At 45.9% G+C, this 25,974-nt stretch overlaps 2 protein-coding genes and 1 long non-coding RNA gene across 8 annotated transcripts in view; 1 reads left to right on the top strand and 2 right to left on the bottom strand.

Annotated features, from left to right (window-relative positions):
- The window catches only part of CYRIB (CYFIP related Rac1 interactor B), a 101,947-nt gene extending 88,446 nt beyond the window's left edge, over positions 1–13,501 (bottom strand). The window contains exon 1 of one of the 3 annotated variants that reach the window (XM_069780062.1): positions 13,404–13,501. The gene's annotated coding sequence lies outside the window, so the exon portion shown is untranslated. The remainder of the gene's footprint in view (positions 1–13,403) is intronic. The other 2 variants (XM_069780061.1, XM_069780060.1) reach the window with 2 other exon arrangements.
- Positions 13,502–13,814: 313 nt separating this feature from the next.
- Positions 13,815–16,058, top strand: LOC138684605 (uncharacterized). The gene is made up of 3 exons (XR_011323855.1): positions 13,815–14,501; positions 15,032–15,517; positions 15,620–16,058. It is a non-coding gene; the product is annotated as an uncharacterized lncRNA (long non-coding RNA).
- Positions 16,059–19,315: 3,257 nt separating this feature from the next.
- The window catches only part of ASAP1 (ArfGAP with SH3 domain, ankyrin repeat and PH domain 1), a 191,726-nt gene continuing 185,067 nt past the window's right edge, over positions 19,316–25,974 (bottom strand). For all 4 annotated transcript variants that reach the window (XM_069780064.1, XM_069780066.1, XM_069780063.1 and 1 more), the window contains 2 exons: positions 24,120–24,242; positions 19,316–22,214 (listed from right to left, as the gene is read on the bottom strand). In XM_069780064.1, coding sequence (XP_069636165.1) covers positions 22,140–22,214; positions 24,120–24,242 — 198 coding nt within the window. In that variant the 3' untranslated portion in view covers positions 19,316–22,139. The remainder of the gene's footprint in view (positions 22,215–24,119; positions 24,243–25,974) is intronic.

A 25,974-nucleotide genomic window follows, 5' to 3' on the forward strand; every position in this document is an offset into this window, starting at 1 on the left:
AGGCACTGGGAACATGGCAGGGAAGAAGAGAGCTGGGAACAGGGAAGGGCCCAGAGGTTTTGGAGTGAAAGGTTCCACTGGCAAATGCATGATGCACAGAACCCAAATTAGGAGAAAATTAGGATTCATTAGTTACACTGTTCAGAGGACTCTTTATTTTTCAATTATATCTTATTCTTTTCAAAGAAAAGGCGAACGGTACTGGCTTCTTCATGCTCCTATTATGTTCCCATTATTATTTTAATCCTAATTATTTATCTGTTGAATTTTACTTTAAAAGGATGGCAGGGAAGGATGTAGAGAATATAACGTGGTTTGCTCAAAGAAGACCAGCTTAAGCAGGGATGTGAAAGGGCCTGGGGAACCATGTGGGAGGAGAGAGAAACGTAAGGGCAGCGAGACAGTCCTAAGTATGCATGCTTCTAAATGGTTTTAATGGGGTCACTTCTGACCTAAGGCATAACACACTAGCGTTCGGATGACAGACTCTGGCCCTGAGCTTCTGAAAGGTTTTGCAGATGAGTGTGACAAGCTTGGGTTTAGCGCAGAGGGGACTGCACTCAGAGGACCTGAACACGGCCAGATGGCAAAGAGGGGGTATGCGTCCCCACTGGAAGACTGAATGGCTACCATGAAATAGGCAGAGAGTAGGAGACCGCAGTGCGGGAAAAGACCTCGTGTCAGACTGAGGCTTGAACAAAGGTTTCAAAAGAAATGGATGGTTTTGGAAAGGCTGCAAAGGGACAAAATTACAATATAATGACTGTCAGTGAGAAGGAATGGCTGCAGGTTTATTCTGCAATAAACCTTTAATTTGTTCAATGCAGAACGTTTTAAAACCTTCCTCATCCTCCAGAAGTACAGCTATTCTACCCAATGATTCTGTTTTCTCTTTTCAATGTTATGTTCTTCTGTTATTGTGGAGAAATAGAAAATATACTTTTAAATTAGGAAACTGTCATTGGGTAGATAATAAACAACATGGGGCAGTTCAAACACGTAGCAGTTTGGTACTCTCCTTGTTTAGAGCCTTTCTTACAAACGCATCTGTCGAAGCCTGTTCTCTCTGCACTACCATCCTCCCTGCCACAAGAAATCACAGGCAGCCCTGAGAGAATTTGGTTAGAATTAATCACTGATCAACTTCATGTAAAGGCTTTATTTAATTCTGAAAAGTGCTAAGAGAAAAGCACACACATACATACATGCACCCACAGCTTTAGGATAAATGAATTAAAAATATGTTCATATGAGTTTCTCTCCCAGGTAAAAAACAATATAGGCATTTACTAGTCAATAAGGGGTTTTGGGTTGGGTTTTTTTTTGCCTCTTTGTTTTGGTAGTCTTTAAAAATGCTTAATACATTGCCTGGGAGCTGCATGTTTCACTTTAATGCAGAGTTAACCATTGCAATTCATTAATTGAGTTTTAGGTTGCCATTAAATGTTGCAATCAATTCAATCTCGATACTCTACACTTTCATCTCTGCTATAAAAAAAGCTCTATTAGCTTTACTTGGCCCAAAAACAATACAGTGAACTACCCTGAATTATTAATAATCTGTTTCCCCTTCAATAAAGCTTTTTGGACCTTTACTACAGTCCGATGATATATTTATTTGGTGTGTAGGGTTCAGAGCAATACAGTGCACTCTCTCTGGGAAAGAGCCCAAAAATAACTATCTACTTGATATCAACCCAAGGGATTTCCTAAGGGAATGAGAATATCATTTCAGGGCAGGTCATCAGTGGTTTAGGGAAATTAGACAAATCTGTGTCTGGGGAACAGATGCCTCACGGTTTGTAAATGTGCGAGAGAACCTTTCCCCTCTTGGTCACCACTTCAGGTCCATCCAGCACAGCAGTGGCTGGAAGCTATTAAACATCTAATGAACTTCTGGGGCCTCCTGAAACAAGGAGTGGGATTCCTAACATACACTTACTTACATCTTGAAGCTGCTCCTACTCAAACTGCAGTCTCAACAGTAATACATAGACACAGAAACTGGGAATAAGCATGGTAGAGGGAAGAACATTTTATCTGCTAAATGCAGTAAGTAGGCTGCTTCTGGGTGGCAATCCAGCTTTAGATTTACTACTGGCACTTTTGTGTTCTTTAAAAGAAACAAAATAAAGTTATAACCTTTCCTCACAAACTCCGTCAGAAGGGCCCAGAAGACTTACAAACCCACACTTGAGGTGTCTCAGACCTTGGGGAAGATAAAGGAGTAAAGAAGGATTTGATTTCATGCTTGGAGGCCAGTTCTGGGAGTCCTGGGGCTCCCAAACTGCTACATGCTGCACATCTAGCTTTGATGCAGGTCTGCTAGGAGAAAGAGGAGACAAATGCTGAGCATTACAACCACAAACCACAGCTGTTGATGGGAATTGGCAAGAAACCAGGGAATGCCGGGAAGCATAGATGGCCTGCAGCAGAAGGTAGGGCTGAGCAGGGCTCTCTGACGCTTGCTTTTTTTATTCAGCTCCTGGTGCTTTTCCATCCTGGCATCTGGTTTCCGTGATAGCACAAGGGAGGGACAGTATGGTGCAATTTTATGGTATGCTCTCCTAGGTTATGTTGGCACTTCCTCGGGTAAACATGCCTTAGCGCAGGCTCAGTTTCACCGTGCCCCTAGATTGAAATTATTTGTAGCTATACTGTCTCCTTTAGCTTGCTGATAGCTCGTTCCAGTTGCCTCCACATTTCATTTGAGGAGGAGGGGGTCAAGGCTCGCCAACTGTCCTCCTCCTTTCTTCTAACTTAGGACAGAGCCATGCTGAGGAGCAGAGAGAGACAAGCTGTGGCAAAGCCCTGTCAGTCGGCATACCTACAACCAGAAGAGCATGTGGCGGGGCTCGTAGCTCTGTGGTCCAAGGCAGGAACCAGCAAAGCTGGAGCCAGGCTCTGTGGCTGCTGCTCAGCTATGAGAGCTTGGATGCACCCTGGTGCTCCCATTTCTTTATGCCCTTTTGAGTGGAAACTCTTCAGGGCTCTCTTTACCCACTCATATGGTACATGATTAAACTGTGTCCAAATTCAGGCACGGGCTTCTGAATAGCACAGTAACATAAATTGCAAAGAGGATGCAAGTTTTGATGGCTGAAAAAGGAGGAGGAAAAAAGAAGGAGCAAAGGTTTTCTGTAATGGGATCCACTGCTCACCCTCTTTTGTTACCAGTATGTGCAAATCTAGCTATTCCAGTCCATTATATGCAACAATCTTCCACTCAGTGGCAGGTGAAATGTCATACCTTGGGGTAAATTTTCCCTGCAGTAGGCAGAGAATTTGTCCTTTAAATACCCTGAGCATTAATGGGAAATTGATCCAGCAATTTAAACTCCAAGAGATACAAACATCTCATGTGGGACCATTTTCAAATGTGTTGACATTTTGATTCACAAAATGAGACACTTTTAGAAACAAATGCAAATGCATTTCATTCAGGATTTGAGGTCAGCTGGATACTGGAAGAGAAATGTGCAATGAATGTTTAGTACATTCATCAAGTATCTTTTAATCTCTGTACACTCAAGGGATTAAAGTGACATCAGAGAAAGGAAGGGCAATTTCTAAAGTTCTCTGTATTAACTGGTGCATCCTCTCATGGGGCTGGAACCTAAATTCACCTATTGCACTTGCAGTAATAGTGTCTAGGGCAAATGGAGGCTTTGAGATAAGGGACTGAGTTTCAGTGACCTCTGAAAATACGTCTTTCGCGCTATCGGATATGCTTTCATCTCCGAACAGCTCTGATCCTGCTGAACTCCACCTGGGGGAGTTGTCAGTGTTTTACTGATGTTAGTGAAATTCACGGTAGGACTGGAGCCCAACAAAACAGCGCAGAAAACAAAACAAAATACAGCAAGAGGGGGTAGCTTGCCTGGTTCCCAGGCAGAGGCTCTGGCTGCTCTTCCAGCTCAGAAATTATTCAGCACACTGTGAGAAAGACGATCTAAACAAACATTTAGGACACATCCACAACTACCTTACAGATAGAGTTCCTGGTATGGTAGGTCAAACCTTAACGAAACCCAACGAAGCCTGAGTGTCAGTTTGGGCTCCATCCTGCAGAAGAGGGTAGGGCAGGCCTGGAGCAGCTTTGGAGAAGGGCCAGCTTGGCGAGTTGCTGGGTCTCAGGTGGGTGTTAACTTCCACCGCCTGCGCTTGGACCAAGGGTTGGGATGCACTGGCATGGCTGCAGGCAGGGCATGGGGGCAGAAGCGAGGCTCACCTTCCTCGTCCCCCCGTCAGCAGGCGGTACAGCTCCCTACAGAGGGGAGCAAAAGGGGCATCTGCTCCATGTGCTGCCTGCCGGCAGGCAGGGCCAGTGGGGACTGGCTCTGGTTTCCCCCAGCAGCAAGGACACCTTCTGGCTGCCCCCCAAAGCCTCCCCAGCGGCAAGGCTGACAAGAGGCCGGGGCATGCCAGACACATAGGTAGTAATTTGGATGGGGTGTGTGTTATTATTTCACAGGAAGCCCGTGGCTCCTCTCGAGCGGACACGAGCATCCCCTGTTGCAGAAACCCCGGCCGGTGAATGTCCTGTGACGGGGGAGCATGAGGACTGGGATCATCTCATGCAGGAGGAACCGGGGAGGAGAACAAACAAATGCAGGGGAAGTTCCTCACCAAAGTCCCCCTGCAGAGCAGCCTCTGCCCCTTCCCTTCCCCAGCAGGGCTGGTGCAGAGGGGATTGCATTTCTGGGAGCCACTGCCCAGGGGAAGTTACACCAATTTGGGTGCTGACTGAGAACACGACTTCCCTCGCAGACACACGTACAATGGTGCCCAACAGAGTTAAGAGGAAGAGGAAAAGCCCCAGAACGCTGTGCAATATGCAAACGACTGTATTCAGCTCTATAAAAACAACTGCCCAGGAACAGCTCCAAACCCATGAAGCGTTAACCAACTGCTGATAAGCCACGATCTTTTTGGTGGCCTTGTATGGGACGGTCCTCTCAAAGGGCTGGATAAGCACTCCAGCCTGCCAGTGGGGTCAGCAGGCACACCGGGTTATCAGGATCAGTCCTTTTCTACATGCTCACTCAAGCATAGTATTTTCCTTCTGGGCCTTCACCCCACCTTCTTGCTTCCTCAAACTGACTGATGTGCTGCAGGAGTCTGTGGGGGGAAGAATTTACTGGTCCTGTACCAGCTACATGATCTCCTGGGAGACTGATGCAAAAGCATGCAAGGCTTTGCCATCTCCATCTGGGTGGTGTTCCCCTGAAGAACAAAAGTTCTGAGTACATCCACCAATCGCTTCTCACATCAATTAGTTTATTTTTAAGAAAAAGATGACAGACCAAACAGAACCTCAACAACTTTAAAAGACCATTTTTTTGGTATTAACAGCAGCTACAAGTCCTAGGCGTAATCATACCTTGAATGCATAAACATATTTTAGAGATGTTGTGATTCATATTACATCGAGGCATACGACTGGGTAGCAGCAGACCTAGAAGAGGTGCAAGTGGGCCTAAAGCAATTTTTGCTCATAAATGCAATGATAATAATGCCAATAACCAGGATGTCTGATCAGCTGTGGATCCTGGGCACAGGAAGTCCTGGTACAAGTTTTGCAACTCGGAGCCATTCCTAAAACAAACTATCTCCTTTCAAAGCGGTAATCCTGGGAAAGAAACTTGGTCCCAACCCTTAAATAGAGATGTGAGCGGCTGCTTCATTCACAGGGAATCCTACCAATGCTCTCATTTGACAGATTGCTGTATGCCATTGCCAGTGGGTATCTGCGATACCCAGAGCGCACTAACATGAGAACACTGCCGCATACAGTAAATATTTCTTAATGCCTCAACGTAAGCAGGATGCCAGACAGACCTACTAATGCACAGATCGTATCTGGTCATACAGCTAGTCCTTCAGAGGGAGTTAGGATTCACAGGCAGGAACATCTGCCCTCCTCAGTTCTGGGACTGGCAGAACAGTCTTGGGAATGGGGTTTCTATTTTTTCCCTTTAAGTTTTGTTGACTAGTCCAGACCCACCACCATGAAAACCCAAATCGTCCCTGGAGTTTGCAGACTGCAGAGGTACTCCCCATCACACTACTCCCTGTCCCTGTGTCTCTGGCAAGACACTGAGTTGTGGGAGAACATAAATCATTCATCATGTAACTCAACCCCGATGCCAGCAGCTGTCCACCATCAGAAGCATGCCGCTGGATGATACCTACAGAGACAGGCTCCAGCTGTCCCTCCACAGAGCAGCTCAAAGGAAGCTCAGCCCACGGAAACAAGCCAGCTCCAGGTCCTCTGTGGGCTACTGTGGTCCTCCAGAGAGCAAGCACATGGCTCTTCCCATTTTGGGATGGTCCCTCAGCGCTGCCCCTTGCCTGCAGCAGCCCAGGCACTTCACAAGCCTCCAGCACGATCCCCGCCAGAGGCTGCTGGGCTACAATGTGCCTGACGCAGCGCAGCCCTCCCTCCTTTTGCACCCTGTGTGCTGCGATGGGAGCAAGGTGAGAGCGGCAGGAATCCAGCCCTGCTACCAAAGAAGCAGCTCTGCAGTCACTGCTGGCTGCTGACAGCCGAACCAGAGAACTTTCTCTTGGACTGTTAAGAGAGGGAGGTCATCAGTTTAACCACGCTGGAGCAATGCCAGCCCTTTGAGTAAACTTTTCAAAGCTGCACTAAGGCATTGTTTAATTTTGATTTCCAAGTGACCTCCCATTCCTCTGGATATGTTAGGGGTGGAAGAACATTCACTCCCAGGAGTTTATCTCCGGTGGCGGGCACAGGGCATAACAGATTCGTTCCCAAGGGAGGGGGGAGAGAGGGGAAGACTCTTGCTGTTCTCCCTCCCTCAAACACATCACCCCCACTCCCAAAGATCAGCAGCTGCATGTCACCTCCACCAACAACATAGGGCCAAACAACGCAACCACCCCTCCTGCAACTCCCTTCCCCAGCAACTCAAGACCTTTTTTCATATCATTTTCCCCTCCAACATCAAGTTTCCTCCCTTTCCCACCAGTCTATTGCCCACTTTAACTTGTGCAGATAAACCCATTTGCATGGGTGATCCTGCAGATGAAAATGATGGCAGGATGTAAAATGAAAAATGGACTTAAAAAGAACCAAACCAACCTAGAGTTATTCTTGTGATGTGAATTATTTCAGCAACTGGTTTATACTGCAGCCCCATTAACAGCAACACAATTACAGCAGAGGAAAGTAAACCACAGCTGGGGAGAGGAAACAAGAACAAGTGTGTTAGGGGCACCTATCTCACCAAGGAAATGGTGGGTGGACACAGGCCCCAGCATAGGACCCGGGCCATATCCAGGGCTCTGACAACAAATGACCTTAGCGTGATGCATCCAAAGCTGCATTCATACCAGTCGAGCAAAGAAATTAAAGGAGTACAGTAAAAACATTCTGGCTGTTGCTAACATTTCACAGTGCTGAAAGTAGCATTGGTATTGGCACAAGGTTAGCGGCATTTGTTCAGCTCTCTGCTGACTAGTGACTGAGCCCTACAGGGAAGAGAAGCTGCAAGGACAGGAGTGGGACAAAGCGAAGGAAGCACAAGCTGCAAACCTCTGCTTGCCTTGCTCAGTATCAGATGAATATTAATTCTCTGCTGGTTTGCACAGCTACAGGCAGGCCTGTTCTTACTAATTTTGGCCCTTGCCTAATTTAAAACTACAGACATGCTATTTCCATGGTGGGGGTTCCCCCCCCCCTCTTTTTAACAGGTTGTAAGCTGCCAGATGCACCCCATGTGGCTGAGAAATCGGTTTTGTCCAAGAGGAGGTGGGAAAACTTTGTTAGAAGTAAGAAGCAGATAGAAAAAATGCACATTAAAACATGATATTAAGCTCCAAGAACAAGTCTTGGAGGCAGACCAGCCTGACTGTGCTGGGCTGAGGAAGGGACAGGGCCTTTGGTCTGCCTGCACTCTGGTCTGGAGCATGCACCTTCCCCAAAGCTTGTATGTGTGCTAGCCCTACATGCCCTGCTGTCTCCCAGCTGTGTACATGCAGACATCTTGCTGCGCCCCATCCCTGAGCACGCGTATAACCATCTGCCCTCTTCTGCCTCCCCTCCCTCCACCCATACGTCCACCCCGCTTACAAGCCATTGCTCCTCTCGCCCCAAAATACAGCTGTACCCAGAACCCCTCTCCCTGCTGCTGCACCTTTCCCCCAACATGTGCAATCACCTTCTCCCTGCCTCTGCTCCTTCCCTGGCACACCAGTCTGTTGCCCATCTCCTGCAGAGGTGAACGGCAGATGAAGTGCTGAGCCTGCCCACAACGGGTGGCAACCCTGCACTAGAAACATGTGTGAGAAAGTGGTGAAGTGAGGAAACATTTGTGAGAGGAAGTGAGTGGGTGGAGGGAAAAGCCTGGAGTGAACAAAAATCAACAAATAACACATTGAAACTTGAGCACCGAGTGCCCAGGGTGGATAAAAGGACACGGAGTTTACAAAATACTACGCGAAGGCATGTATTCTATGCTAACATACACCTAACATACGCTAGTGAACAAGACGTGTGCAAGTACTGAAAATAAAAAGGAGGCTCAAAATAAAAAGTCTAAGAGCTAATGCCTTAACAGCAGCACAGGTAGCTCCCGTAAGACTAAGCAGGGAAGGCATCAGATCATACATTATGGCCTCGTTTTGGACATACACCTTACTGGATCCCAAAAACCCAGCTAGTAACCTGGAGGCTCTCAAAGTCCAAATGGACTGATAGTGTCTCACTAAGCATGGACACAGATCTTAGCAGTTATTAATAGACTGCATGCCCCTGCACATTTTAATTTAGTACTTTCAAGTAAAGCACTTTAATATTTAAAAAAAAAAAAAGGAACTGTTATTTCTAGAACAATCAAACCGGAAGCCCAGCTCTGCTGTCTGTTTCTGATAGAGCAGTAGTTCCTCAGTTAAGATTTCTCCCTGTCAGATGTAGCAGTGCACAGACCTAGGAATACGATTCCCATTCTATTATTTGTGCATTCCCAGCTTGTAAAACCTTCCTTCCTTTTCTAGCCTTGCAGAGCAAGATTGGCAGTGCTATGGTTTCAGTAACACACCACAGAAGATCTTGTTTTTTTTCCTTAAAGGACAACAAACTCAACTCAAAGGGGCTGTACCAGAAGCCAGCCAATTTTGCCCTCTGAGAATTAGCCCATGAAACCACAGCTCACACTGGTGCCAAGTTATTTAGACGAGTCACTCTAACCACTCACCCAGTGAGTTGGTTGCATCCAAGTTGCTGCCACAGACAAGGTGAATGAGCAATTAACAGGTAAACAGCTATTACAACACACACAGAAAATTGTCCAGTTTTGGTTGCATCTCACTTTCCTTCCCACATTTCAAACCAGCCTGTTCCACAGGGATCGCATGCAGAAGAGGTTCACTTCCACAAGCAATAAGACTGCCAATGCTACTTTCATTTTAAAAGAATAACAGAAGTGATCTGAGAGTTGTCTGTATATTATTCCCCAAGTTTGGCAGCGGAGGAGCCCAAACGTACGCACTCAGCGTGACACCGCTCTCTCGGAGGCTACAACCAGCAAGCGCTCTTGGAAAGCGGGCAGTGTGGCTGTGCCATGGGTTACAGTGATTGCTACTGACAGGTTCTTCATGGTATCACAACAAATTAGGTCACAGATTAGATTTTCATAGCACAGATTACAACTAGTGTCTGTGTTTTTTTTCTTAAATAGAGAGGGCTGTGGCCAGGAGGTTTGACCTCAAGACTGGGAACAAGGAAGATGGTGGTGGGGGGGTGTTCCTAGCTCTGGCTGAGACAAAGACTGTCCTAGCGAGACTCAGATAAAATTCCTGGTTTTCTGCTGTAGTCAGAAGATTTGGTATTTTTCCCTTTCTATCCAGTAAGCCTTTGAGAAATAAAGGGTTTGTCCCCTAGATACTCTGCAGTAGATCTTACAGCATTTCTGCAAGGCAGGTATCAAACCAAGCATTTTATAAAAACTGTATTTTTGATTATAGAAAAGCAGCTTGCACCATGTAAAAAAACCTGCTGGGAATGGAAACAAAAGCTATCTATTAGACTTACCCCACCTAATACCACAAGCTCACACATACACTCAGTTTGAGCATCTCTGGCATAGAAAGATCTTAAGGGAATAAATTAATGTGTGCAGCATTCAAAAACCAACAAAAAAAACCCCAAAAACACTGGGGGATAAGAGTTTTAAAATATACCCAGCAAGGACAGTAATAGAACTCAGGCACCAAATGAAAATCCAAGCTATATCAAGCTCCACACAGAGCAGCATGGAACAAAGGTTTCCAACAGCTGAGTAACTGCAGACACCGTGCAAAGTGCTTTCTACCCATTGCGAGATAGAGCCTGACTGCAGATTTGAAATCCCTGCTCCAGCAACTGTATTCCACCAGACTGTCAGCGCTATACTCTGCTCCCAGCCACCTCCTCCCCCAGAGCTGTGCTGCTGCAGGGGAAAGGCAGTGCCTGGGAGCCAGCGAGCCTGATTCAGCTCCTGGTGGAACCGTCCAGGTCTGCATGAGGGCAGTGATTCAGCAGATAAGCAAGCTCACAGACACGGTGAGCGCTTAAGGAAAACCTAAACCAGATGATTAGGAAGACAGGTCTTGGACTGAGCTAACCTCAGAGACAAGCCCTTCTAAGTGAGGGTTGAGAGAGCGCTGCAGCAATGACCTTCAGCTTACAGAAACAGTTCCGATACCCATGATGGGATCACACTCCTGCATCTACTTTGCTTGGGCAGCCAAGAGACCCACACTGGCTCTCAACTGAGCCTCTGGAGCGTGTATTTAGTCAACCAGAGCAGGCCAGTCTATACCTGCAGATGAACCAACCTGTAGTCTCAAACCAAGTTCTCGAGGCTGTCTGCAAGCAGAGGACACAGCCTTCTCTTCCTGTTCCCAGTGAAGCAAGAGGAGCACATGATGCTGCGCCTGTTTCCCCATTTGCAGGTTTAGACAGGCCAGTGCTCCGTGCCCTCTACTCTGCCTCAGACCAACCCGGCCAGCCCCATCCAGGTGCCAACGTGGCTGGCCTGAATCACCGCAGCTGTGACTCCAGCTCTAAAATGATCTCACTCTTCGCTTCAGCAAAAGTTTTTCACAGGAAATACGCTTTTACTTTCAAAATACTCTTGGCCTTGTTCTCCTCTGACAAGCACAGGAAGGATCTCAAACACCAGCCTTTATTCTTGTGAGCCACTATTTATCCTCTGATACCTTTGAGTAAAAAGAAATAGCAGTTGAGAGTGGCTGTGCCCTCCCACACTCTAGAGGCAGCATCAAGCTTTTAACTACCCTCAGCGCATCAGCTTCTTCCACTGCTCTTAGCCGGCAACTTGCGTTCAGAGGCACAGAATGAGGCCTAATTATTTTTTCCTCAAGCCCTATCTGTGCCATGTAGATTACTGAAAATCTATTGCACATGCTTCTTGGTGAGCAGTCTGAACTATCGATCTCCGTTAGAGAAACGGATGCTCTAGATGTCATTGGAAACGTTTTTAAAAGTCCTGTTGGTATGACTGTTCCTGCTGGATCCTAAGCACTTCCTAGTCCCAATGCAGAGCACTGCCTCAGACTTGCTCAGAAACTCCATCATGCCGGGAGGGCTTCTGCTCTGAGCCATGGAGGAAACCGCACCACCGACCCCTGCCGCACCCTGGGAAAGCAAGTGGTGACAACTGTCGGAAAACAAACCAACGAGGCCTCTCGGTCTGATCAGTGCTCGAAGCGGGCAAGAGCGAGCAGGAGGTAGGAACTGCCACCTGCAACAGCGGCTTCAGAGCATCTGCTGCCCGGATAGGCACGGGCTCCCGGTCCTGCCAAGTGGGTAACGCAGCAGGAGCCATGCAGCGAAGCGGTGCCTCTCACTAAGGCAAGATGACCTCAAGCAGCTCGTCCGTGAAGGCTGAGCACCGAAATTACCCAGGGTGCCTGTGTGCACCTGGGAGAGTCCCTCAGAGCTCATGTAGGCACCCCGAATGCTCCCTCCCTCCCTCCCCGCAGTGGCAGTACTGGCACTCCCGACATTAAACAGGCGGCACCCTGCCACCAGGCTTGGTTGCAGTCAAGCACCGAAACAAAGACAACGTTGCACTTCCAACGAAGTCTCACATCTCTTCAAAATACTTCTCGGTTCGGGGTGCAGATGCGGGGTTTGCTTTGTTTGAACGGAAAAAAGGGCCTCTCTACTGTTCTAATCACACACCTAACAAAACACCAAATAAACAGTATACCCCTAATGGCTTTCTGGGTCGTGTATGTTAAAGAATGATTATTAGGAATAAGAGTTCATTTTTAAATGGTAAAAGGGTAACACCACTCTAAACCATATAGCCAGTTAACCTCCATGGTTTAGGGGTTGCTCTGGGCTATTTCCTCTCTATTTCACCACTAATCCTTTTGAAACGCTACAACTTGCTTAAGAGAGGGGTAGTTTCCGCTCACAGTCACGATCACAACCACGCCACGGTCCCTGCGCGGACGAGGAAGTACCGGATCCCCCAAAGCAGAAGTGCTCGCCTCCTCGCCGGCCAGTCCAGCGCAGTTCTGGCTGCTGGGCTGAACTTTTGTAGATGCAAGATTTGCATGCACGGTGACGACTGAGCAGTCTTCCAGCCTGGCACCTGTCCCGGGCATCGGATGATGGTCCAACGCACCCAGCTCAGTGCAAGGAGCAGCCAGCCGACATCGCTGCCGCTGCTCCCAAACCCAGGACGGCCATAAACGGCGCCCACCGCCCCCAGGACGCGGTGCCGAACCGCGGCTCCCTCCTGAAGCCGACCGCCCCGGCTTTACTGCTGCTCGGTTTCAACCCGGCGGCTGCCGGAGATCCTCTCGGTTGGCGTGACAACAATTTACAGCCCTCGCCGTCCCCCCGCTCCCGGGGCACAGAGGATCTCCCGGCCCCAGCCTGTCGCCCCCGCCGCACCTGCCCACCTGGGCGGCCTCGCACCCCCCTCCCTGCCCTGAGGGAAACCGAGGCGGCGGCTCCGGCCTTCGCGCCGAAACCGGGCTCGGCGCCGGGCTCCCCCCGGCTGCCGCCGACGCCGCCTCAGCCCCCGGCCTGGCAGACGGCCCCGGGGTGGGGAAGGGGGGACCGAGAAGGGGCAAAGCTGCCCCGGCCGGCGGCGACCACCCTCCGCCGGCCCCGCGGTGGTGGCGGTGGTGGGGGAGCAGCGGGGCGGGGGCGAGCCTCCCCTCCGCCGGCTCCCCTCAGGCTCCTCCCGCCTCCCCTCAGGCGATTCCCCCGCTCGCTCCCCTCAGGCGCCCCGCCCCGGCTCCCCTCAGCCGCCGAGGCAGGGGGGGCGCCCGCCGCCCCGCTCCCGCTCCCGCCGCGCCCCTCCCGCTCCGCTCTGGCTCCGCTCCGCCCGCGGCGGGGGGCGCGGGCAGCCTACCTGGGCGGCGAAGCGGCGGGGCGGCCCGCGGGGCGCAGCCTGGCCTTCCGGGTTGCCGGGCGGCAGCGGCGGCGTCGTCACGGCCACAGGTTGGCTGCCGGCGGCGGGCGGCGGGCGCGGTGCCGCATCGCTATAAAAGGAAGCGGCTGCGGGGGGGGAGAGGGAGAGGCGGCCCCGGCACCTTCGCCGCGCCCGATTCCCCCCCCCCGCCCCGTTCTCCTCACACCCCCCGCCCCGGGGCAGGTGGTCACTCGGGTGGGGGCGGCTCTGCCCCTCTGCGAGGGAGGCCCGGCCGGCCGGGGGTAGGACGGGGAGAGGGTCGGAGCCCTCCGCCCTCAGCCGCGTCGGGGGGTCCCTGGGGGTGAGGAGGGACCCCTTCGCGGGGAGCTCGGCCGTGTCCCCACACACCGGGGCGGCCTCGGGCGGGCCGCTGCGGGCAAGCACGGGGCAAAGCAGAGGGTGAGCCGGGCTTTGCAGAAATAGGATGGTGCCTGCGACGAGCCGGGGGTGCCTTCACGAGTGTGCACACCACGAACGACCCCCTGCAGCGGCCTTCTTGGCTGCAGGCTCGGCGGGAGCACTGCCCGGGCCTGAAGGGCAGGCTGGGGCCGCAGGCTGACTCCCGGGGAAGGAGGGGCACGGCCGGTGACAGTCCAGGGGACGGGGCTGCTGGCACCTCCAAACGCAGGTGTCCGTCCCTGCTACAGTCAGAGCCCGGTTAGCCGGCCTGGCAGCCGAACCAGCTCCGGTGAGATGTTGCCTTTAAGACTGAGCCTCCCAAACTCAGGGGAAAACTCATCGCAGCTGGATTTTTTTCCTGCAGATCCCAACAGCTCCTTCAACCTCTGGAGCTGCACCCGGGCACCGGAGCGGTTGTGACGTCCCTGAGGCATCTTGCTGGGTTTGTCCTCCATCTCGTGTTGATGATTGACGGCATCTTGGTGGCAGAAGGGGCGAGGGTCCCCCCAGGACACGGCCTCCCCATCCCTGTCTGCCCAGCAGGAAGCTCTCCCTCCAGCAACAGATGCTGTTGTTCTCCTGCACCATCAATCCCTTTCAGGAAGGGATGGGGATTAGATGGGGGTAACACATCTTAAGGTAATTTCTCTAAATGGCATTTTGCTGCCCGGCTTTCCTGTCAGTCTCTGGCGGGGGGCTGTGATGTTTCAGCTTGCTCTGCAGCCCCAGAGGCCCCACGCCATGGCACGGGTCTCGCTGCGACAGCCACAATGGCTACAAGTCCCGTCTCTGGCCCAAAGCAGATGGAGACGTGGGCGGCAGTGAGGCCAGGGCGCTGAGAAGTCATGTAGGTAACAGGACCCCTATGCAGAGGTGCTACACTCAGTGCCACCTTTTATATTCCACCAGGCAAGCAGCTAAATCTATGGGTCATGGGCAGACCAGGCGTCTGCTATACAGAGAGGGAGGCAATGACCTTGGGCAGACCCCAGTCTAAATACACACTACCTGGGGCCACATTTTGCATGAAAAACAATTAGGCAGAACACTGCCGTGGGCAAGTGAGAAGAAGAAAATCCTGCTCTCGAGGGTTTTGAAGTAGAGAGGGTTTTTCCGCCCCCAAATTTACTATTTTCTTTTTCATCTCAACTTTCTCTGCATCCCGGCAGGTAAGGGGGAACAGAAGGAGCTTTTCTGCTGGACCCAGCAGCATCTCACTCCGACAGACCTGGCGGAAACACAGGTGCCGAGTTAAAGGATGATCCTGAGCAAAATCCATCCCTAAGCTAGGTGACCCTTCCAGACCTGCTCCAAGGAGATAGTGGGGGGGCCAGAACCACATCTAAGGTGGACCTGGGCCCTGTGTGGGGCTGCTGCCAGAGACTGGTCTGGCAGGGCAGCAGCACCTCCTTGCTTACCACCGAAAGCTCCTGCTCACAGGATCTTGGGCACAGATCCGCATATCTGGTACCTTCTGCTCCTTCACAGGACCCAGCTACTGCGGCAGCTACTTGCGTGGTGCTGACCAGATGGTCTGACTGCCCCACTGCCCTCACTCGCCCATTATTGTTTGCTAAGATCTTGCTGCTTTTCCTGGACAAGGGACCTTCGCTTCTTCGTATCACTTGAATCTCTGCATTACCCTGAGCTCTGAGGTGAGTATATGGCCCACCTATAGGCAGTGCTCACAGAAGAGCTCCTGACTCCTTATGGTTGATCTTCACATCAATGATGTAGTTATTCATACTCTTTCAAAGGTGTCCAAGTTGTGGTTTGCTTTGCCCCCTGCTCTTCTCACACCTCCACCTTGTAGCAGATGTAGAGTTCAGATTTGTTCCTATACTCTGCAGAAGACGTGGAAGTCTCCATCTTCCAGCATCAATGAACTAGTGTAAGTTCCCTTCACATGGAGCCTAATGCTCCTTGCTCTGCCGTTACCCAACCTGCTAAACTTCCCCTCCTAAACACCCTATCTAGGCAGGCTTAGCATTTGCTGTCCTGTTTTCTGTGGAGGTTGGCCCAATTCCTGTAGGGAGGATAGAGGCTGAGGAAGATCCTGGATCACAAATCTGCCCTTCATCCCCATGCTTCTATCCACAGAGGTCAGAACTACTGCACTGATCCTGGAATTGCTCCACAAGGCTTTTTTCCAGCTCCTGGATGCACTTCCACACCATAAAAAGTCTTACCTGAAATGACAGCATGTGGCTGGATACAGCTCACTTAACTGCTCAGCTACCTGGAGCTCTTGCTTTCCTGCCTAGAGTTATTAAAGTCAAGCTACAGCTCAGTATTCAAAATCTGTAATGAATAAAGGGAAGACTAGGACACATGGATATACAGACCTTACAGCAGCCTTCCAGTACCTAAAGGGGGCCTTCAAGAAAGCTGGAGAGGCGCTTTTTACAAGGGCATGTAGTGATAGGGCAAGGGGTAATGACTTTAAACTGAAAGAAGGTGGATTTAGATTAGATGTAAGAAAGCAGTTCTTCACTGTGATGTGAGGGTGGTGAGGCACTGGAACAGGTTGCCCAGAGAAGTTGTGGATGCCCCATCCCTGGAAGCGTTCAAGGCCAGGTTGGATGGGGCTTTGAGCAACCTGGTCTAGTGGCAGGTGTCCCTGCCCATGGCAGGGGGTTGGAACTAGGTGATCTTTAGGGTCCCCCATTCCACAGTTCTACGATGTGTAGGTCTAGAGCCATGGACGGAATAGCGTGCAGTATGGACAGGTGATTACAAGCTGTATAATCTTTACTAATTTAAAAAAAAATGTCTGCTTTCATCTTTGAGATGTCTTTGAAGCAGTGCGTGGCTACTGGTGTCACCAGGTCACTAAGGCAGTCTGCAGGTTTCAACAGAAAACCACTGCAAAACCCCTGCTTAACCAACAAACAGCTGCTGACCTCTTCTGTGCACGTTCAGCTCAAGAGGTGGCTTGTCTTTCTTCAGGAGCACATTTCAATCCTTTCCAATAAGTTAGTTTTTGATTTTTATTTAAACACTAAGAACTCCAGTTCAGAGGCATGTTGACACTATGGTAGGAGGGGGGGTGGGAACAGGGAGAGATGAAAAACATTACTTTAGTAAAGTAGGTTTGAGAGCAGCTTCAGACTTAAGCTATTGCACGCTACTCCTTAGTCTTATAAGTTTACAGGCAGCTGTAGTAAGTTTTTCCTGGAGTAGTCCCTGGGGAAGAGACTGGGGAAATTAGTTACCAAAAACCAAGCCTAATGCTATTGCATTAAACTGAACAAAGGTAAATACAATGAAATGACCTCTAACGCAGCCATTCTGGAGTAGTCTAGTTTGAGCATTCAAGGGGGATTTGTCTATACAATGGGACTGTGAGAGAAAAATCAGATTTCTAAATTTCTGGTGGTAACTGAAGCACAAGAAACATCTTCAAGCCTTAGGGAAAAAATCCCATGGGGGAATGGACCTAGTCCCACACCACCACCTTTCAGCGAAAAGCAACAAGCACAAGGGGAGGGGATGTTTCTTCTGATCAAACACTACAAGAACCAAGACCAAACTGGTAAGAACTGCAGAGTAGCATTAACACTGGATTTAAAGTTCCAGGTAAGTTTAAAGCTCATTCAAAACATTCTTCAGGTGATACAGCAAATGACGGATCAGCTTCTCCTCTGCTCTGACATGGTTAGCAGATGTGACAGCTGTCAAAAATTGTTTGTCCCCTGCCCCTGCTATTATAAAAATTACGAGAGCAGACATCCGCCTCACTGTAGACAAGAGGATCTGTTCTGTAATTTACAGAGGAACAAGGCAAAGCCTGTACTATCGTTCTTAGTGTTACTTGAACAGCAGCTGACAAGAACTAGTCAAGACTCACAGGTTTTGTGCACGCTGCAGCACGGGGCGGGGGGGCGTAAGCTTAAGTACAAGTTGACAAACAGCACTTAGCTTATCTCAAGAAGAAACTTGACCACTCTCTCAGCAGATGCCTGAGCTGTAAATCATGTTATGTATTATAGCCCTAAAAGTATCATTAAGACAACTTGAAATAGTTTGTATTAGATAAGAAAATTTTTGGCTTGCAGCTATATAGACAAAAACATCTTACAGTCCTGTGTGCATTCTGTATCCATCTGAAAAGCCTCCAGCTGTGTTTTACAAGGGCTAAAGTGTCTCATAAAAACACCCCCAAAAGCCTTAAACTCACGACTAAGTTGATAAGTTGTCTGTAAGAATTTAAGGTCTGAAGCTGAACTTTATTTACTTTTGCTCCTCTGTCACATTCTGGTTTCTTGCCGTAGAAGGGTTATGAAATTATAACAACAGGGTAGAGTGTGAGGAAAGTAAAGTTGTTTTTTGTTGATGCTCTGGTGAACTGTCACACAGGACTACTGAGTCTGGGGAGGGGAGAAGCATCTGAAAACAAATCATATTTATAGGGTTGGAGCATTTGGGGTTTTGTTGGGCAGTGGGGAGCAATTCTGAGTTTCACTCATTTGTATTTAAGATTTGCACCACGTTCACTGGTTTTGATTACCAGTCAGTCTTCTGTTCAACCATGAGCTTTAAGTTTGCCAGGAGAAGGGTAAGCAGACTGAAACTTTGAACAAGAAAGGGAGTTCTCTGGGCATGCATTTGTCTTGGTCTCTTCTGCTCCAAACAGCGTACAAGATATCCACCTCAATTTTGACTTTGAAAAGGAAATCAATACATGTCACTAAAGAATAAGTAATACAAGTAGGACAGAGAACTAAGGATATTGGAATCAATGGATCTCTGAATGCTGTTATCTGAAATATTGTGACAAGGTAGAAACTGAGCAAGAGCAGAATATTTAACCAGACTGCTTCCCCTGCCCCACGTCCACATTTCACACACCCCTCATGCCATATGTTTAGCCTATGTAAATTTAAAAGCCCAAAACTAACAGAGCAGAATATTCTATGATCAACCCAGGCTATGCCTGCACTACAATTCAGTGTTCGAAAAGCTACCCTACCACAGTGGTCTCCTGAGTCCTGTGCTGTTGCAGTCACTGTTTTTGATACAAACCAGATCTGAGAATTCCACATTCCAACTTTTCCTCTGGCTAAAGGATGTTCTCATTGCTTTCTAGCAATTTCAAGTGGCTTGTTCTTTTTGGAGCAGTTTTGATGGGAACAGGTCTTAAATGAGAAACTTTGAAGAACCGAGTTAGGGAGGGGAAAAACAACCTCTGCAACCTGGGTCAGAACTGAAATTGTAAGCAATAAATCACTCCATCCAGGAAAGGTCAGTACTGCTCGAGTTGGTTTGAGAGCTGCTGTCGGGTTTGGTAGACCTGCCCACAGACAGAGGAAGGCCGTATACAGGACAGAGGGCCACGCTGAGCAGTTCTTTTCAACCCGAAGGGCCAGATGTAGAAAACAAGACACACCAGGCTGGCTTTCTGTAGAGCCTACTAGAGCCAGAGAGAAAGCAATCGAAACTCATGGACAAAATAAGTGTTTTGATGCTAACTTTAGTAAGTAAAGTTTTCCAGATAAAGGCAATTGCATCCATATTTAACAGCTGTTAGAGATACACATTTAATTGCATTATATAAGGGGTGCTTTATATTCCAGAGAAAACATTTCAAGTGTTTTAATTCTACCTGTTTGGAATCCAGACTTTCTCCCTAGAAGATACTCCAGTTGACAAAAGGGCCTTGTTCAGATATCTGGGATCAACTGAATACATTTATTTAAAAGCAATTTTAAATATTAAAAAAGTAGAAATTAACACATACAGTACTCAAAAACTGTCACATTAAATACATGTGAATAGACATGTGTACTGATGTTTTACCTTAACATTCAATGAGAAGTCAAGATTTTAACTAGTGGCATGACCAGATCCGATTTCTGTACACGTTGATGTACTATGTAATAAAAAAATAAATAGCAACTGTTGTTCAACAGTAAATAAGACATCATCTGCAGAGCATACTTCCCCCTCTGGGGGCACCTTCCCCTGCCCCTCCCCCCAACCCCTTATCAGCTAATTTTCCATAAAGATTTCGACTTTCCAAATACTATGTCATATACAAAATTGTAGACAGTGGCTCACTGAGTTCAAATATAATACTGTACTTAAACTCAATCAATATCATACATTTTCAGATTTCTTATGACCCACAATAAGCCAGAATAAACAGAACTATTGTTCCCGATGGAACTCATTTAATTTTATAAAATGCATATGTATACTATTTTAAAGAGCGTAGAAAAGAATAGACATTTGACTCTACATAATTTTACATGCCTAGGTTTTCTTTATATGATTTGCTTTTATCAGTTTATTTCAAGATCACTTAAAAATACAATTGACCACAAAAGTGAATAGGTTTTGTTCTTTAATGCAACTTAAAACATTGTAGTAATGGATAAAATGGAATGCTAAGTAAATGCTAAACCTGACTTCCTTTCCATAAAAAACAGAATAAAGTCTGAAATACTGGAGCTGGTAATACTGAAGATTAGATGCCAGCAGGCTTGCTTGCTCATTGCGTAATTATTTTTTTTTAAATAAACTTTTGTTATAAATGATAAAACCATTAACAGTTGATAAATATTTTGCATTTTTTCCATGTGGGGTTTAGACTGATATTTGTTTCTATATTAACCACAAACAGAATTAAATATTCACTGACTACAGTCTTGTAGAACTGAATTAAAAATGAAAGCCCTCAGAAAGTCTGAGATGTGCTTTTATGAAATGAAAATCTTTCCATGCAGCCAAGACAATCTGCTTTGAAATAGCAGTACTAGGTACTGAAGCCAAAAAAACATTTAAAGCAAGTAATACAAAACTACATATGAAAGTCATGGAACCTGCTACAGACAAACTATGGGAAAAACATAACTTCATTATGTTTCAGAAGTTAAAAAATGATGTTTAAAGTGACATAGGAAATGAAACTTTCCAGTAATACATTTAAGTGTTTTCTGGCAATGCAACTTTATACCAACTTTCACGAAACCTCAGGTCAAATGCAGCCTTCCAAAGATTTTCTTAGAAATTAGCTTCATAACAGTATACCTGTTACTTGGTGCTTTGAATTAAGACTATTACACTCACAGTTTAGTGAGCTCTACTAAAACCAGCCTGATACTTGTGATCTCAGTTCTATCATTAACAGCCTGATCGAATGCATGAGAGGTCATCTTAACTTCCACTTTTTAGAGCAATTAAAAATAATTTAAATTTATCCTTATATCACCACTTAAGAAATTTTATTTTAGGTAACTAACTTTTAGCAAGGTTGAAGACAGAGGGAAAAAAACCCCACAAAATCATTTTGCAAAGAGCCAATTTAGCTATAAACAAATACTGTTGCAAGCTCACATTAATCTGAATAGCAATTAAGTTAAAATGTTCTTTTCCTCAAATGTAGCTATATGACTACAGTACTACTTTTGTACAAAGGCAGGTTTCAAGTAAGCGTCTAAATGCATGCATAATGTCAACAGTTAACATTTTCTAGAAGTCCTTGGTTACTAAGAATTCAGTGAAAGAAACCAGCAAATTTCACATATATCTACTAAAGAACAATATGACTAATTTTCATTAAAATAAGTTTTCGAATGAAATAAATTTGTAACTTTTTATAGTGAGGTAATATCACAGGGGAACTGCAATCACAGTTTGGCATAGGTCCACATAATATAAACATGAAATGCTGTATGCACACCATAAAACATTACTGTTATCTGTAAAGTCAGTGAATATTTGTCTTCATAATTACACTTAACTGAGCACTATATTAAATAAATACCGAAGTGGGTTTCATAGCTGTAAACTGCATACACTTATAAACTGCAGACTGATTTTTAAATTGTCCGAAACCATTCACTCATTCTAACTTTATGCTAATTGTATATTGAAAATACCGAGTTATTAGGAACAGTCATTTCTGTACAGTTACATGGTTGACGGAGACCACCTATGTTTGGAAAGCTGGCAGTTCATACGTATTTTTAACAGCATAAACAGAGATGTAAGTGCTAGATGCCAAGGATGGCTTCAACGAACCCAATAAGGCGTGCCAGGTTCCAAGGCTACCATAATACTGGCAAAGGCAGAATAACACAGTATATTTACAATACATATAATTCAACCTCATGAGGTGAAACTTAAATGAATTCTTAATTTGTAACAGCAGCTATATATACAACTGTGCACAGGATTACAGGGAGGCAGCAGCGTTCGCTTTTGCTAAAAAGCCCGTCTTGCATGAAGAATGTGCAATGCTCAAGTTTAGGATTTTTTGTTTGTTTGTTTTTTCTAGTCTGACAGAATGTGCACAAAGGACACTGGAAAGACCCCTTTCCTCTCTGGCTGTCCTTCGATGTGGCCAATCTGCAACACAGGAGAAAAACGTACATATATATGTGTGTGTGTGTGTACGTGTACACATAGAGTTCATAGACTGCATTTACTTCATTCAAAAGCAGCAGAACTGCGTGGATCCTACAGAGCATTTGCAAGTTCTTGGACAGTTTAAAGCAGACCTTAGTTAATATTTGAATTTGCATAATGGAACAAAGTAAAACCATACAAACATGTTATAAGTAAGACAAATTAAGCCAACTAAATCCAAACAGAACTAAACAACTACAATTGAATATGGAAACCTAAAAGAGCTACATAGATCACTGAATTTCAAGAATCTCACCAAAACAGAAGCCTTGTTTTCTTGCCTGATGTATCTTGCTACTGCAAGTTAGTCTACGTCTTTCAAACCCGTTCATCTTAGTTAACTGACTAAATCCTAAACATCTCACTTAAGGGAAATGTCTGCTACAGTTGTTAAGTTACTTATGATAATCTGCATGCTTCACTTAAAAGTGATAAAGGCCCAGCTATTTTCTCATTGAATTAGGATGATTCCTAATGATTTATGTGCAAACTAGTGTTTATAAGAAATCACAGTATCATTTAAGTATCCTTCATGTACAACTTCTTACGATTTGCATGATAATAATTTATAAAGAAATAGCCAAGCAACTTTAAAGGGCTCCTTCTATATGAACTTCACTTGTTTAAAATGTATAATTATAAACAACTATCAGCTACAGTGCTGCTCACTACTTTCAGAATAATAGTGTACCTCCTTCCTCTTCCACAAGCTAACAAAATGGGAAGGGGAAACATGCAGGGCTGGCCATTTCCTCCTGTAGAGCCAAATTTTTGAAGCATATGAGTCAACAGCCTTCGTTTCCCTTCTCAGATACACTCAAGCTGGAGCACTTCATGGAACTTGTCAGGCGTGTACCCAGGGATTTTAAAAAGCCACTTCACAAAACAGATTCAGCAACTAATACAACCATAATCAGGGACTGGATGATATGGTTGATACACCAGCTTTTCACTGGGCATTGCTCTTTTGATACCATCTTCTCAGTTGAAAATCTTCCACACTTAAATCATGAGTGAGAGGAAACTGTGTAGCTAGAACCAAAACAGCAAGGGTTGCACTGCACTTAGATTAGGAAATCATAGGCAGCATTGCTGTAAGAATTTGTTTTAATCAAAATGAAATCCGTCTCATTTTCCCCAGTAATAATTCTTAGGCAGCCAAGTATGATGTAGCAGGGTTTTGGAGGCAAGAAGTAGAGTGCCTAGGGAGGGTTGGAGCCTTCAAGTGGGGTTGAAAAAAAAACCTGGTGTTGGCACTCAAGAACCAAAGACAATATGCAGTCCAGGGTAGGGGGGAGTATGATACAAACCAATGGCACAGGAGGAAAGAAGGGAAAGAAAATATTAACTACCTCTCATTTAAGGAGGAAAACCATCAGCTCACAGCACCAATTATAAATAGTTTTTCAGACTTCCTGCAACCCCTGTAGGTATAACTTAACATTTCTGGTGAACTGAAGATAATTACATATCTCATTTTTCATGAAGGGTGTAAGCATGCTAAATGGAGTAAAAATCACCACTTCTTCATTTAATGAAAGGCTGGTGTGCATTCCAAAGAGTGACATATATAAGTACGTGTTGTTATGAGCCAGCAATAAAGTCAAACCTAGTCAGGACGGTTCTAGCAGACTCCCAGGAAGAGACAGACCTTACCAGAGAAAGGGGACCTCCTCTCATATGAGTTTAAGGGCTGGATGTTAGCTCAGGAAAAAAACCAAACAAAATAAAAAAACACCACCCACAAACCAAAATAACAAGAAACTCCTCAAATTTGGAAAAAGAGGCTTTTAAAGGAAAGTCATACAGAAGTTATGTCAAACTATAAAAGGAAAAGATACATACCCACCACTCTTGGTCCTCTTCACCGGTTACAATAATTACTTCTCCTTCAACAAACGTGAGCTCATCATCATTATCTGCCTGACAGTCATAAATGGTCTTCACTCGCCTAACTTTGTTTTTCCCCTAAAAATAGAATGAAGTTTTAGACGAAGGACACGAGGAACAGCAAAACCATACATATGATATCAATTTTGCCTTTTAGTTATGTTTTATTTTACAAGAAGGTAAAGACTACCAAATTGCTTTCACTGCAATCAGGTACATAAAATCAAAAAACTCTGCTTCAACAATGTTATTAAAAAAAAACCCAGAACGAAAAATTACCTACACAGGTGTAGGTTTTCTTTTTCTTAAGATTCAGAACTCACAAGAGACTTTAACATGTAGTGCATGGCTTAAGTAACCTATGCTTCCTCCAGTAAAGAAGATATAAATAATGTCTTTACGTTGTTCCAGTCCGCAAACACCCTCTTTTTCCTTTAATACATACTTCATTAAAGAACCTACCATGAACAGAAAACGAAATCCAGTCTCCTCTCAATGTTACAAGAGAGGTAAGGGCTGAGGAAAATTCTGCACTGAATTCCCAGTATTCCTTACAGTTTTGGGTTTGGATCTAGTGCAAAAATACAGTATCCTTTCATTTCAGATCTGCTTATAGGACTGGAAATTATTTTTTGAGTGATTTGCTCATCCAGAATATTAGCAATTTCTTACCAAAAGAATCTTAATTTCAGGTGGCAGTGCTATTCTGTGATGATAGTTCACAATAGATATTCTCGCAGCTCTACCATTCTGAGGCCAAGTATTTTCTAGGTCATACTTTGCTGCATACTGATAATTCATATGAAAAAGCCTGAGCCATGGACTCCTCCCTGAACATATGTTTCTCACGGCAGGGAAAATGCTTTAAATTATTTCCAAATAGAGTAAGGAAGCAATATTCACAGCAAAACAATCCTGCTACTTTATATTCCTGTATTTTCATACCCACACTTCAAAAACTACATTTCCTTCTTTGAACAGAAGTAGTCAGATAACAAGAATGCAAAAAAACAAGAGCACAAAGAGATGAGAAGCAGAAGGGCTATGAAGGAAAAAGTCAGCAGGTTTAGAGGAATTTGAGCCAAAAGTAACTTCACAGAGGAAACTTCCTAGGGAGCCTTCTCTTTGCTATTACCTACCCACTTAAAATACCTCCAGGTCTTGGCAAAAAAAAATAAAAATCCCTGCAGATGAACAGCAGAACAGACACACAGCAAAGAACGTTCATACTAAACTCAAGGTACAGAAAAATAACAATTCTAGAGGGATCTAAGGGACAAAGCAGTTGCACAACAACGTAAGACAAATGAACAGAAATACCTGAAGTGAAGTTCATGAGAGATCAAAGGATTTTTTACAGCAAGGATTTGCTGCAGCAAGAAGTTACTTCAAAGAATGCTTTCTCTCTTTTTTAAACAAATTCATGTAATTTGAACAAAACTCGCAACTATCACTAGGGATTGGAATTCAATATTAATGGGTATTTGGGGCCAGTCCCAGCTTTCAACTCCAGAGGACCTTTACAAACTAAGAACACTTCCAATCAATACCCTGGTGATGAAGGGAAATAACTACTTCTGCCAGATAAAACTTGTCTCATTGAATAAAAAGACTAAGGAAAGTTAAATTCCTCTAAACTTAGAGAGCTGCATGCAACTTAGCTTGTAAGAACACATGAAAAATGATGGAAATTGCTCCTGGTTCCTTCTGATTAGTACCACAGATGACATTTGAATATTCTATTTCTTTCACTTAGGAGAGCAGTAAAAAAAATAATTCACATATGAGGTGTATTTAATCTTGGGAAGGT

This window comes from Haliaeetus albicilla, chromosome 3, assembly GCF_947461875.1.
Source record: "Haliaeetus albicilla chromosome 3, bHalAlb1.1, whole genome shotgun sequence".
Classification (NCBI taxonomy): Eukaryota; Metazoa; Chordata; class Aves; order Accipitriformes; family Accipitridae; genus Haliaeetus; species Haliaeetus albicilla.